The 15,047-nt window shown below is 40.8% G+C and overlaps 1 protein-coding gene across 1 annotated transcript; it reads left to right on the top strand.

Annotated features, from left to right (window-relative positions):
* The first annotated feature begins 6,641 nt into the window (after positions 1–6,641).
* On the top strand, positions 6,642–14,899 carry LOC146317380 (sodium/potassium-transporting ATPase subunit beta-3-like). Its single transcript, XM_084732113.1, has 7 exons — positions 6,642–6,775; positions 7,937–8,065; positions 9,331–9,429; positions 9,523–9,716; positions 12,084–12,134; positions 12,693–12,779; positions 14,643–14,899. The coding sequence occupies exons 1-7, from the start codon at positions 6,664–6,666 to the stop codon at positions 14,808–14,810; spliced, it is 840 nt and encodes a 279-aa protein (XP_084588239.1). The 5' UTR covers positions 6,642–6,663; the 3' UTR covers positions 14,811–14,899.
* The last annotated feature ends 148 nt before the right edge of the window (positions 14,900–15,047 follow it).

The following is a 15,047-nucleotide window of genomic DNA, read 5'->3' as shown; positions in this document are numbered from 1 at the left end:
CTTCACCACCAGTACAGCCTTGAATACACCTTTTTCTTGATTTCTTCATCCTGTAGCAGCTTTATCAAATCAATCCTTTATTCATTCCACATCTCAAAGCACCGGTGCCTTTTCTTATTACAGTATTTTATCCAGGTGGTGTAGTATGTTTATGTTTTCCCACACGGGGGCGCTAATGACCACATTAACAGCTTTTAAATTTATGAACTCGCCATAGCAACCACATGCCACATGTTAATAAGGAGCCACAGATTTAAAAAAAAAAAAAAAAAGACAAAGAGCTAGTATTGACTCTTCTGTTCATGACGGCTCAACAGTTAAAGAGCTCCGATTGAGGAGCAGCATTTGAAGATTTTTGCCAGTAATTCTCTTTTTCTTGAGTTAACAGTATTTTAACTTTTAACATGTCAAGACGATGTTTGTTCCCCTCGGAGAAGATGTCCAGTCACACGTGTTGGCTTTTGGAAATCTGGAGCGGCTTCATTAATAGCTGCACACGGCACTTAAATTTATCTTCAGATTAAATCCAATTATTAAAGGTGATGATGTTTAAATGAGACTGGAACAAAAACTGATTGTATGTTTTGCTCTGTACATGGTGATCCTGCTGGATTTAAGTTTTGTCAGAAAGGCCTCTACTGATGATGAATTAGAAAATAATGTTTGCAGAAGTTTTATATGTTTATGTGACAACTGTTATAAATTTTAACGTGAGCTCACTGGGGGTGTCTCGATTCTCCGAGAACAGGATTCAATTTGACTTTTGATTTCAAGTTGACAGTTCAATTTTTCACCTTAAACAATGGCATAAAAACTATGCCACTGACAGACTATTGAGTCTTGATTCATAAAGATCAACAGAACGTCGGTTTTATGTTCTAACAACTGTTAAGCTACATGATATCAAGAGTGATACAACGGCCAGTGGGCCTGTATCACAATACAGGTTTACATTTCAATGTATTTTGATGTGTTTGAATACTGTAACAAGGTGATATATTGATTTTTTTTTTTTTTTGGTCTAATTTTAGTAAAACAAAGTCAAAGGAAAATTTGAATGAGAAATGTCACAATTTGATTCAGTTTTTCGATTTAAACATTTTTTTTCAGCACTGACCGCTAACTTATTGTTAGACTCTTGAGTTTATTCTAAAGATAAACAGATAATTGCTTTTATTTCCTGACAACCGTCATTTACATTTTCAGTTTCTTCTTTAAAAGGTCTACATGGTATCAGGGTTCTTTGGACGTGTGTTAGTGCAATACCGGGGGAGTCACTGATTTCCATTTTGATTTCAGTTACTAAAATTGAAAAAAATTCAACTAAAAACTCATTTTGATGGATTTTTGAGTTGATACTGATATTGTGACACGCCTGTGGCTCAAACAAATGCAGATTAGCACCTGCATGCACTGTTGATCAGGGATATAAATATGAAAACTGACTTCAAACACAATTAGAACTAATGTCAAAATGTACTGACTGTTATTCCTTGTCAATCCATGTTGTCTAGTCTTTATTTCAGTTGTTAGTTTGTGTTTATTATTGTTGAATTGTCCCATGTGGGGGAGTCGTGCTGATGTCATATGATCGTGTTTTGACTCAAGTGTTTTACTTGATGAACTTCTGATGACAGATTTACAAATTGCATTATTAAAAAAAACACTCACAAATAATTACCAAGGAAATGTGAATTTCATTGTAGATGTGCCGCATCTGCAGGGTGTTATGAAATGTGCCTTTTCTAATACTGTAATTCTCTCTACATGTACAAATTTATTTGTTATGCAAATTGACACTATGTGTAATGCAAAAATTAACACCTCACATCGAAATGACATTCCATTTCCAACACTTCATTCATTTCTTGAATGGCAAATGTCCTCCCAGGCTGCTGGGAAATAACAAACAATACATTTTCTGTGATTGTACTTTTTGTTACCAAAATTGCATGAAAACATCAAGTACTTTGTAAGATGTGAGAAGGGCTAGTATTAAAACCCACTGATGATGAGCTGTCGCTGCTGTCGTGGTGATTTGAGAGTCTCGTGCGTTACAGTAGGTGTCACCGACACGGTGAGTGAACAGATGCTGCCTGAAGGGCTTCACCTCCACACGGGCTCTGGGGAAATGCCGTCGTCTGGTGCCTGGGGAATTATCAGAGACGCGGGCTGTTAGATGAGCGAAGGGATTGCTTCCCATTGATGTGACCAACCTCGCTGTGAGGGTTGCTATGGCAGCTTGCGGATGGAGTGACTGAGAACAAATGGGGTGTGTTTTCCTGCTCATGGTGCTGGTATGGTGAAGGGGGCGCTAATTGAGTGCACAGAAAAGGGGGTTTTCCTAAACAATGGGAGGATTGTGTGCCTTGTCCCCTTCAGAGGAAGAGCAGAAGTGAGTTTTGAGAACATCGCGCAGATTTATACAGTAGAGGCTTTCTGCATCAGCCCCCTCCTCCTCCTTCCTCCTGCTAGTCTATCCGTCAATCTCAGCTTTCTCACTCAAACATAGGCACTTTTTTTTTTTTTTTTTTCCAATGGGCTTGGCTTGCAGCGGGATGCCTTCACAGAGAAAAATGTGCTAGAGTGAGTGAGGCAGACAGGACTAGCCCATGAATCAGTGCGGCCAGCTCTCACACTAATCAGGAAAATGGGTGTGTGTGCGTGCGTGTGTGGTGCTGGTATTGTGCTCGGTTCCGCATTGTATGAGTTGTGGTGGACCCTGCCTTGCAACAAATTCAATCTGACAGCAGGAACTGGATGCAATGCGACCACTCCTCCGGTCCCCCTCCCCCCATACGAGCTGAACCCTGCATCCAGGGTCATTATATAACTCCCTCCTCTCTTTTCTCTCGCTTTGTGACACACTGGGATTGTTCACTGGAGTGTCAGGGGGTTGGAAGTTAAGCTTTTGTCTTTTTTTTTTTTTTTGTCAGTGTCTCAGCCTCTCCCCCTGCTGCCTAAGAACCTAACTCCTTCAGTTCAGCTCACTTGATTTCAGTTTTTTGCACGACTCACAGTACAAGAAAGCACAGGCTCTAATGTACAGTAGGGCTGCGACTAACCATTATTTTCATTGTTGGCTAATCTGTTGATTGTTTTCTTGATTAATCAATAAGTTGTTTGGTCTGTAAAATGTCAGAAAATGGTGAAAAACATTGATGAGCGTTCCTCAAGGCCCAAGACAGCGTCCTAAATGTCCTGTTTTGTCCACAACCCAAAGATTTTCAGTTTACTGTAGGAAATCGGAAAATATAAGCTCGAATAAGAGACTTTTGTACTTATTCAATGATTAATTGATTATCAAAATAGTTTGCAATTAATTTAATCGTTGCAGCTCTGCGATATATATCTTTATAGAAACATTTTCTCTAAAATAACATACCATAACTTTTCAGATAATGCAAACATGAGATGATTTTCTGACATTTTATAGACCAAACAACTAATCAAGTTATCAAAAGCAAAACTAATCATTAGTTGCAGCTTTAGCAAAAATAAGAACAGCGGTCAGGCTGCAATGAGCCAGACACAAATGACATAAAGTCCTAATAATGGATAGAGCACTTCTACTGCTGGTCATTCTTTCTGAATTACTGTGTGATGAATTGTGGGATAATATTTTGTTGCCAATGTCCAAAACTTGATGTTTTACAGTGTATCATGCAGGCTGCATGCAGGCTGCAACGACAGTAACAGCAAAAGTAGAAGAAGAACAACATAAACAACGTGAATGTGCAGCACTGAGTGAATAAAGTTGCAGTTTAATATAAAAGAATCAGTTCATTATCATTACCAGTGAACACAGCACTGACCCCTTTCAAAATAAAGGTCTGATAACGGTTTAATGGTAAGCAAAATGTTATTGAGTGCTAGATTAAATTTTTGGTATTTCCATGATGACTTTACAGGTCACATGAAACCTTTCAGTGGGTTGCATCTGGCCCTCTGGCCACATTTTGTCCAGGTGTGTTCTAGAATATGATGCATTGTTGTTGATTAAACTACTGAACAGGTAAGACTGGGAAAAAAAAACAAGTAGCAGGCTATTTTTTTTACCAAATACCACATCTACTATTGGTGTAATGTAGTAATATGAATATAATGGCTAAGTGGTATTACATCTAGTAGAGGTGTAACAATCAATTAATCGATTGATTATCAACTATTAAATGAATTGATGACTATTTTGATAATCAGCGAATAGTTTCGAGTCGTTTTGTAGGAAGAAAAATCCAAATTTTCTGCTTTCGGCTTCTCAAATGTGACTTTTTCTTGTTTCTTTGCTCCTCTACAAAAGTAATCTGGATATCTTTTTTTGGTTTGTGGGTAAAACAAAAACACCAACATTTTTCACCATTTTCTGACATTTTACAGACCAAACAAATATCGACATTGATTATCGATTTATCAAGAAAACGATCGACAGATACTAAAAGTAATTGTTAGTTGCAGCATGTTAACTTTGACAGATCTGTTTACAATCATGCACTCTATGCACCCTCTCTCACTTCCTCTCTCTCTCTCTCTCTCTCTCACACACACACTCTCTCACACACACAGTCTGGTTTCAGTGGTGCTCAATTGCCATAGCAACAAGGATTGGCAAATGCTCCAAATATCTATGCTCAACCAAGTCAGTCACAAATAACATCCTCATGGGCTTCACATGTGTTGCTCACCATATAGGAATGTGTCTGTGTCTGTGTGTGTCTGTGTGTCTGTGTGTGTGTGTGTCTGTGTGTCTGTGTGTGTGTGTGTGTGTGTGTGTGTGTGTGTGTGTGTGTGTGTGCGTGTGCGTGTGCGTGTGCGTGTGTGTGTGCGTGTGCGTGTGCGTGTGCGTGTGCGTGTGTGTGTGCGTGTGCGTGTGTGTGTGCGTGTGCTCAACCAAGTCAGTCACAAATAACATCCTCATGGGCTTCACATGTGTTGCTCACCATATAGGAATGTGTTTGTGTGTGTGTGTGTGTGTGTGTGTGTGTGTGTGTGTGTGTGTGTGTGTGTGTGTGTGTGCACGCAGTAAACCAGAGCTTTCTGTGGAGTGATTAGGATCCACAGCTGTTCAGCCTATAGGATTGGTTGGATGGTTTGGTGACTCAACACATACGACGTGCTCTCAGAGGAGCTGTGGTGAACCTATAACAGATCAGGATGATGTGTGACATCACTGCGATGTCATAGAAGGTGTCAGTGGATCTACGGGTTCATTAAAGTTGTACGCTCTGAGAAATAAAGTTGGTAACTATAACGAGGGTTCTTCGACTCCTTTCTGTAGGAGAATTTTTTCCCATTCCTGGTAGAACCTTCCAAAAAGTTGTACCTAGAACCAAACTTACAGGGCTATCCCTAGAACCATCAGTGAAAGGTTTAACCCAGGACCCATGAGAGGTTCTACAGGGAATCCCTCTATGGTTGAACCCATCCAGAACAACTTTATATTCCAAGGGTTTTATCTTCTAAAATCTAATTGTTTTATCTAGAACCTATCTAGGGGGTTCCACTGAGGACTTTTTTATATTCCATGGGTTTTATTTAGAAGCCACCTGGGGGATTCTACAAAGAACCCTTTGATATTCCAATGGTTTTATCTAGAACCCATCCAGGGGGTTCTACCGGCAATCCTTTTGTATTCAAGGATTTTATTTAGATCCACCCTTTAAGTTCTAACAAGTACCCTTTTATATTCCATGGGTTTTTATCTAGAACCCATCCAGGGGGTTCTGCTGAGAACTTTTTCATATTCCAAGAGTTTTATCTAGATCACGCCCAGGGGGTTCAACAAGAACCCTTTTATGTTACTGCTCAAAGAACCCTTGACAAACCCTTTCTGGGGGGTTCATCTAGAACATTTCCACCTCTTAAGGCTCCTAACAAGAACCCACCCAGGGGGTTTTACCAAGACCCCTCCTAATTTCCAAAGAATTTATCTAAAACTCACTCAGGGGGTTCTACTGAGAACCCCTTTGTAGTCCAAGGCTTTTATCTCAAATCCTTTTAAATTATTTTACAAAAAGTCTTAGACAACCCCGTCACCAAAAAGGGTTCTTGAAAGGATGAAATGGGTTCTTAGTGGCCTTAGAAAGAACACTTGAGGAACCCTGTCTTCAATAAAGGGTTCGGGATAGAACCTCAGCCCTTCTGATTGTGGACACGTCATATAAAAAGGAGACCCCAGCCCGCTCCAAACCAGTGTTTCCAGTATAATCTAACTGATGATGAGAAAGATAAATGTGCGCTCTATTTATAATTTGTGCGCGTAACGGTGCGTCTCTCCGTCATCAGCCAATGTACATCCATCTGGTCTCACTGCATCAGCTGCCACGACGGACGGAGCTCGTGCGTGGACGTCACTGATTTTTTTTTTCTCTCCCTCCTCTTTCTCTCTCTCTCTCTCTCTCTCCTTTCCTCACCTTCCCCTTCTCGTTTTTTTGTTCCACCACCAGAGCATCTCCTCTCTCCTTCTGCTCTCTCCCCCCTCTCCTCTCCTCTCCTCCTCTCCTCTCTCTCTCTCTCTCTCTCTCTCTACACCGCCCACTCCACTCACCGCCGCCTCGCCGGCTTCTTCGCCTCACCACATCGCCCGCTGCCCTCTTTTTCTGCATTTTTTAGGGAGAAGAAAGCGCACGTTTTTTGAAGCGAAGACACACAAAAAAGAAGAAGACCATGGCGAGCACCGAGGACAAACCGGCCAACAAGGAGATCACGTCCAGCTGGAAGGACTCCATCTACAACCCGAGGACCGGGGAGCTGCTGGGTCGCACGGCCAGCAGCTGGGGTAAGAAGGTTCCCCAATTAGTAGATGACATTCACGGGGCTTAATCCTGATGTGATGTCCTCCTCTTCACGTTTCCAGAGCGCTAACGCATGAATACATAGCCTGTTTTATCTGTCTGTGCATGGATGGGTTAAAACGACTGCCATGTAGATGTTAGATTAGCCGTCATAGGCCTACATGAAGGTGTAGAGGAGAAGCCTGTACCAAGAGATGATGAATGATGCCATCAAAGGTGTGCAGCAGCCTGCACAAATAACCAACCAGGTAATGATCAATCATGAGAGGAGATTAATTGATCTGATTTATATTTAACATCTGCATTAATCAGGGAAATCAGAGTGAAGACCCCCCTTCGTTACCTAATCACATCTGAGACAGCATTCCTGAGCTCCATCTACTGCTGTATACATTTTTATGTAATGATTCTTTTCCAGGGTGAGGTGGTAACACGGCACCCTCCCTCCCTCCCTCCAGCAGCCGGCTCCTATAGGCTAACGCAGGGCTGTCAGTGCTGCCTGGGCCCCTGTGCTGCTGTGCAGTGGGATGCTCCATTGCAGTTGCATGGCCGCCCACATTAGCATGCCTGTCAAGGTCAAATGGGATTCCCTCTCTCCTCTTTCTCTCCTCTTTCACGCACTAGGCAGGTGCATTGTGGGATACTGTTGGAGAGGAGTGAGAGGAAGGGGGGATGTACAGCAGGAAGCTGAGGGGTCCATCCTTTTTTTTTTTTCCTTAACTTAGAGGACATCCATGCTGTTGCAAAAGCTGGATGGTGTTGGAGAACCATTTTGAGTCAGATGTTTCCATAACTGTGGCTCCTTTTTTTTCATACCCCCCTCCTCCTTTCTTCTTGCTGCTTTGGATGAACGAGGCTTCAGATGCTTTGGGCACTGCAGCGTCATCTCTGAGTCCTGTGTGGTTTGAAACTCAGGGGGTCTCCCAGTGAGAGATGGCCTCAGATTAGTTAGCAGTGAGCATTTCCCCCCTTGATCCAAAATGGTTTCTCTCTGAGGGAACGTACACTCAAATGACAGTTCCCCTTCAGCCTGCAGACGAGGAGAGAAAATCAGGAGGCGTTTGTCCGAGCTCGTAGTTAATTATACATGACCATCATTATGTCTCCTTTCTCTGACTCCCCCTCCCCTCCCCTCCCCTCCCCAGCCCTCATCCTCTTGTTCTACCTGGTTTTCTACTGCTTCTTGGCCGGTATGTTCGCCCTGACCATGTGGGTGATGCTGCTCACTCTGGATGACTACGTGCCGAGGTACCGAGACCGTGTCCCCTATCCAGGTTAGTGTCTCAGTCTCAACACCCAAGTCTAAATATCTCATTTGGGAAACCACAAACTAATATTTCTTTTTTCTGAGGAACAAAGTCAGCTCCATGATTACCTGAACATCTCATCTACCTTAATCAATCACTGATTTAATGCACCAGGATTATTCCCTTCAACTGAAGGAAACGTGATTTTATAAAATCAAATGTTTAAGTTGCAGATTTTTCAGTATTCCTTATTTAAGGGGGAGGTGGGCTTCAGACAGTCCATGGAGGGAAAGATAGATGATAAATACAATACGGCGAGAATAGACACACGGGCAGGCAGCTGTTAGGCAGCTATTTACACCTGACCGCCTAATTCTCTGGGCGTAAAACATTCATTTCACCATAAAACATTCATTTAAAGGTTTTTCACCTAATGGCCGGCTAACTAAAAGCTAACTGCTCACACCAATTGAATGTCAAACCAAACTGTCCAGTTAAACTAATGTACCTTCAAAAACAAAAGAAGGAAAAAATGAAAAGTTGTTGGTCATTTGAGTGGAATCAAATAAAGAAGCTGCACAAGATTTTAAACCAGAACTTGACAATGAGGTTTAAAGAAGAAAATCACTTGTTTAGGTTTAGGATAATATCATGGTTTGTCTCAGGGTGCAAATAGCATTGATCAGCACTGGGGTGCTTGTTTCTGCCGTACCAGGCTACATGCACCCGGCTGCAAATAGCCACACTGGCTATTTCACCCTGGGTGCAAATAGTGTCTGCCAATATTTAATTATGTGCCAATATTAAATAATTCAGATGGTTTGTAGACACAGCAAGTGCATTGCCAATAAATATTAGGTTAGAAAAGAAAACATTTGCCTTCCAGTATAAGCCACGCCCCCTCCTGGTCTTCTACACAGATACAGATAATGTTGTTGGTGAACAGATACAGATGACGTCTCCACACACCTCTACTCTCAGCACAGAGCACAGGGGAGGGAACAGGGGCTTTAACTGGCAGCATTTCCCTTCCAGCACATTCATTATTCATACTCGCACCAATGAGACGCTGTCACAATAATGTGCAACATTACAGCTGCTTTTTGCATCGATCTGTTTTGGAGTCTCTTCTTCCTGTGTGGTATCAGCAGTGCGGCTCGTTCGCCGGGTCGAGAATGTTTTCTGTCTGGCTGTAATTCGAGACGAACCCCCGATGATGACTGTGCATTAGCTCTGTTGGGATCGTTAACTGCTTTACTCTGTGTTTACTTTGGTGTTTGTCTTTGTTGCAGGGTTGATGATTCGTCCAAATTCGCTGGACATCATATTCAACAAAACCGACCAGACCAAGTATTCACAGTATGTCCAAAACCTGGAGACCTTCCTGCAAAGTAAGTGCACTTCTACCTGAGTGATTATTAAAACGTATTCCAGTTTCTCCACTGATTCATTCCGTTAATCCGAACTCCGTCTCTTTCTCTCAGGATATAATGACACAGAGCAGGAGAAGAACGAGGACTGCCCTCGAGGAGAGTATTTTAACCAGGACAACAGCGAGGAAATGACAAAGAAAGTTTGTCGCTTCAAGAGGGGCTCCCTGAGTCTCTGCTCCGGCCTCTCTGACACCTCCTTTGGATACGCTGAGGGGAAACCCTGTGTGCTGCTGAAAATGAACAGGGTAACGCCCGCTTTACTGACTGATTCAGGTTTAAAGACCACCTCTTCTTCCTGGTCCCTGGCCCCCCTAATCAGCTGACGGTTCCCAGAATTCATGACTAATGTGATTCATTTCTACCTTCGGTTTCAGGTTCTGAAAGGAAATAGAAGCACGATTATAGCAATGATGCAAAAACAATATTTTATTAATAATTTACCAACATTTCCTCCTCAGTTACATCTACATGTTGTGGGAGGAGCAGAGAACCACTTGGTTCATTAGAAACATCTTAGGAAAACAATTTAATCCATCAGTTAAGTTGTACATTATGTCCAAAAGCATCCAAGCATATAAATATCGACAGATAGCAACACAATAGAAAAGGATGATACATTTTATATAAGGTGGTTAGGTTATTAAATATATATATACAAAAAAACATCCCTATATAAATATTCAAAAGAAACAGCCACAGGAAAAACTGTGTGTCTAAGATGCAGCCGTATCAAGACATGTAATGTGAAGGGAGATGCTATTTTAATTTAAACAAAGTACAAAAACACAGACTGGGTTACAGAAAAAAGGAAACCTCAAGGAACAAACATGATATCTCAGAAGTAAATTTAGAAAGAACATATTCGATTTTTTTTTATATATATAAGTAAACAACTTAGTGTGGGGAAAAACAATTTATATAGAGGAAACAATCATATTATAGAAAAAGAAACATAAGTATATAATGATAAACTGTATACAAAGGAAAGGAAAGGTTTTAAATACAAAATCAAGATCGAGAAGATTAATGATTAGATTGAAAAAAAAAGTCTATAAAGCCTAGATACATCCCAAAACATCTGCATATAAATATTAACACATAACTAAAATGTTAGAGAGGTTTGGTTATGTAATGTACCAAAAACAAAAACATCTCTACAGAAATATCAAAAGGGAGAGTTAAAAAAAAAGGTAAGTGTCTAGATGACAGCCTTCTTCAAGACACATTGTGTTAAAGGGAAAGTTTGTTTTTTTTTTAAAGTGGGGTTGTATGAGGTACTTATTGATAATCAGTGTGTTTCCTACAGTACATGTTTGTCTGCACACCTCCAGTTTGGAGAAGCAGAGAGGAGCAGCAGCTCAGAAGCAAAGCAATGACCTCCTGTGGTCAGGGTCAGCAATAAAATGTATTTTAGCCACTTAAAAAAGGCTCACGTAAAGGAATCAATATCAGTTTAAGTGTACACTATATTTAGAATATTTTCACTGCTTTACTTTGACATCAATCAGCCTTTTCTACCTAGAAACCACCGTCATATAAACCAAAGCAACCAAACTCATCTGGGAAGAACAGTACCTCACAGAACACGTCTGCCGCTGCCTCAATCTGTTAGACTGTCATTATACGACTTCAGTGAATCTGAACCAACCTTTTAAAACACCAAAATCACACAATAACACAAACTTTCTGATCGAGGCAGTGGTAGACCAGCAGCTCCTGATTTTCATTATGGAGTCTGGTTGTTTTGGAGAGAGCACCACATGGTTTATATAACTGCAGTTTCCTGTCAGAAAATGCTGTCTTACGGTAAGGTAAAGCAGTGAAAATATTCTAAAAATAGCGTACACTTAGGGCTAAATTCCACCATCCGTGCCTGCGTTGTGTAACGGCTGCGCCACGTCAGCTGGAGCTGATCGCAGCCATTCTACACACATGCGTGTGATTCCACCAGCAGCGTCAGCTGCGGCTCTCCGCTCCACTTCAAATACACGTCAAGTCTATTTTTGACAGATGCCGCGTCAATTAGCACAGAGCAGATGAAACAGGCAGGAAGTCAGACACGAAAAAAGGCAGAGAGAGTCCAGTTAATTTTCAAAATAAAAGACCCCGTGCAGACTCACTATCATAAAGACAGACAGAAAAGAAACAATTTAACCATGCAGCCAAGCACAAAGAGCAAGGAAAGAGGACCTGATCAGCAAAATCTGCACAACTAAACATAATCAGGTCGGCAAAATGTTCCACGCTGAAACGCTGCCACAGCAGTTCATCGCTTAGCTTCCGTGCCGGTTCCCCTCTCTGCTTCTCCAAACTGAGGGCAACCTCCATCTACTGTAGTTAATACACTCACTATGGATGAGTACTTCATACAAACCAACTTCAAATAATCTGAGCTTTACCTTTAAAGACCAGACAGATACTATTTATGAGGAAAAAACAAAAACACCCTTAGCTAAGACTCGGTTCTTTAAAAAAAAAAAAAGGAACAGACATAACATCCCTCCATCAGCTTCACGACAGACATTAGAAATATATGAGGAAAATATCTTTGGTTCCTCATGCAGCCGTCTTTCTGCACAGTGTCAACCTCTCCTGTTTCCTTCACCTCACAGATCATCGGCCTGAAGCCTCGCGGGGATCCCTACATCAACTGCACAGTAAAAGTAAAAACATTTTTTCCACGCTACGCCGTACATGTGCTACTTGCTTGTATGTGTATTTGTTTCTTTTCATTTCTTTCACACAAAAATGACCATGACAGTCTCAATATTTTCTTTCTGTTGATCTTGCTTTCATTTCTTCCTTCTTTTTGTTTGTTTTCTGTCTGATTTCTTTCTGCATGCTGTCACTGACGGCTTTAGGGTAAGATAATATGCAAATTACGAGGATAAGGCCAGTAGGAGTGTTAACACATTTTTTATTATGTAACAGGTCATTATGCAGGTGCCGCTAAACTCATCTCAGTGCCATTTTCAAGACATTATAATCTAATCAGCAGAAGTTTCAGCCACAAATGTCCTTTTTGCAGATTAAAGCAGAGAACATCACGTTTTCTACCTCATTTAAATCTCTTCACTAACGACAGAGGGTCATTAATTTTATTTTTTTCATGTGCCGTCTCATGTGAGCTTCGAGAAATGTCTCATTTGCTATTAATTTAACAGAATGAAATGCATTTAATGTCAAATTTGCATCAACTAACACATGTTTTTTCTTTGCAGAAAGAGAGCTCAATCCAAATGCAGTATTTCCCCAGTCAGGGGCGTATTGATAAGATGTATTTCCCCTACTACGGCAAGAAAGCCCATGTAAGTGTTGAGCCCCCGGTCAGATCATGTCCGCTAACGCCCTCACAGGGACGTGTTATTGACAGACCGCTGTCTCCTTCCAGATTAGAATCAGAAATGCTTTATTGATCCCCACAGGGGAAATTGGGTTACGTTACAGATGCTCCAACTGAGAATAGAAATATATATAGCATAAAAATATATAAGCATAACATGTCCATTATACCACAATAAGCAATAATGTGATGCTGCATATCCTTGTAACAGATGTGATGAACTGAATATTGTACCACAGGAAGACCAGCTGGTGTAGTGGCCATTAGCTAATGGGGATCCTTTTTAAATAAATAAATAAATAAAACAATATACAGTACCAGTCAATAGTTTGAGTATACCTTACCATTCACTTAAATTTAAAAAAGTGCATCCAAACTTTTGACTGGTACTGTAAACATATAGAAAAGAAGAAGAAAAACAGAAAGAATGTATATTAAAATATATTACAAATTATTATAAATTAAAGTATTAAATGATGCACCCAAATCCGAGTATGTTATTCGGGTAAACACAAATAATGTGATGGAAACAGATAATTTTTCTACCCAAAGTTGCTCGTTATTATTTGGGAAGAGTACAATTGATTTTAATATTACAATATTATTATAATATATTAACACATCAGGAAACATGAAGACACTAAAATTTGCAATTAAGATTATTCCCTTCAGCTGAAGGTATGTTTTATATTTTTACTATAAAGAGTTCTTTTTTTCAGTGCAAAACAAAATCTTTTAATTTTGAGAAGGATGAACAGTACAGTATGGTAGGATGTGGAAAGGTATTTAATAATTAATTAAATGCTAATATTAAATTAACTGACTCCCACCTCTTGTGGAACCTCTGTCAACTTTCCTCTTTCCTGTTTCCTGTACTTAGATATGCTCTGTGTTCGGTTCATCTGTGTTAAGAGGAAAAACAAGTTTTGTAGAACTTTCTTGTAAGTGTCACATATAGATGTATTAAGTCACATCTGAAGATACCTAATGTTAAAACACTAGCAAGCTAATCTACATCAATCATTAGCTAGCAGTTAGCTAGTGTTTTGCAGGCACTGGCTAACTTAACGGTGCTATATACGACATTTTCCCTAGAGGTCGCTGTAGAGCACCAGCATCTCAGACCAAAAAAGTTTGGGGAAAAAGTGTCTAACGAAGTCAAACTGCTCACAAAACTCTGAACAGACTGTCGATCTAAGCTGTGCTGATCAAACATTGATCAAGATTCTGTCACTACATCACCTATTTTCTCACTTAAAATGTTTCAGAAGCACATTTAAAATGAGAAAATGAGAATTATAGTAACCAGGCAGCTGCTAATCTGATAGACCCAAGACTGATAATTTGCTCTAACCAGAACCAGGTGTTTTCTGTCTCTAAACCTACCCAGATCTTAATCAAAGCGTTGTCACATTAGAAAACATAATTACTTTGTACAATGTGCACAATGAAGGAACAATACGTGCTTTTCTTATGATTATTTAACAAATCTAGGGTTCCCTTCTAGCCATCTCTAAAAATTTCTTGTTTTTTTCAGCATCGATGAGCTCAGTATGTAGCATATCTAAGTACAAGAAACAGGAAGAGATAAAGTTGACGGATGTACCAAGCCTGCTCAACTGTTATTGGAGCACAGAACAAAAAGGGACGGGGTTAGGGAGGGGTCAATTGCATTGGCAATGAATTTTTGGCTAGAAAATACAGCGCACACACACACACACATGAACCACACCCACTTTCAGTCTTTTATCTAAATACAGATCCAGAGCCAGATCATTTTGTCAGTTCAACAGATATTGACATCTCTGTGCACCTGTTCCTGATGCAGGAGAATTACGTGCAGCCCCTGGTGGCTGTGAAGCTGCTGCTCAACAGGGAGGACTACAACAAGGAGCTGTCAGTGGAGTGCAGGGTAGAGGGCTCCGACCTCCGCAACAATGACGACAGGGACAAGTTCCTGGGACGCGTCACCTTCAGGATCAAGGTGGCCGAGTAGAAGAGAGGACGGGCCGGTTAAAAAGGAAACCCAATGCAGAGGCTGCCAACGTTTGCAAAGGATTTCTGTTGAATTTTTTTTTTTTTTTTTTTTTAAAAAGAGCAAGGAAGGAAGTGTCAAACACGTCACAAAGGTGGCATTGTTTGGGGGGGGGGGGGGGGCGGTGGCAGATCGGTATGGCAAGCCAGCCAGATGAAGATATCGAATGTTGCTTTGCTGACATCTCTGACCCTTCTT

The sequence above is a fragment of the Lutjanus erythropterus genome, chromosome 12 (genome assembly GCF_056507025.1).
Source record: "Lutjanus erythropterus isolate fLutEry1 chromosome 12, fLutEry1.hap2, whole genome shotgun sequence".
In the NCBI taxonomy this organism is placed as follows: domain Eukaryota; kingdom Metazoa; phylum Chordata; class Actinopteri; order Lutjaniformes; family Lutjanidae; genus Lutjanus; species Lutjanus erythropterus.
This window is presented reverse-complemented; position numbering and strand designations above follow the sequence as displayed.

Bases quoted from the DNA above. Each gene is read 5' to 3' on its own strand.
- LOC146317380 (XM_084732113.1), top strand. From the start codon at position 6,664: ATGGCGAGCACCGAGGACAAACCGGCCAACAAGGAGATCACGTCCAGC. The intron at 9,717-12,083 runs GTAACGCCCGCT...TTCACCTCACAG, and splicing joins TGCTGCTGAAAATGAACAGG to ATCATCGGCCTGAAGCCTCG. The intron at 12,135-12,692 runs GTAAAAACATTT...TTTTCTTTGCAG, and splicing joins ACATCAACTGCACAGTAAAA to AAAGAGAGCTCAATCCAAAT.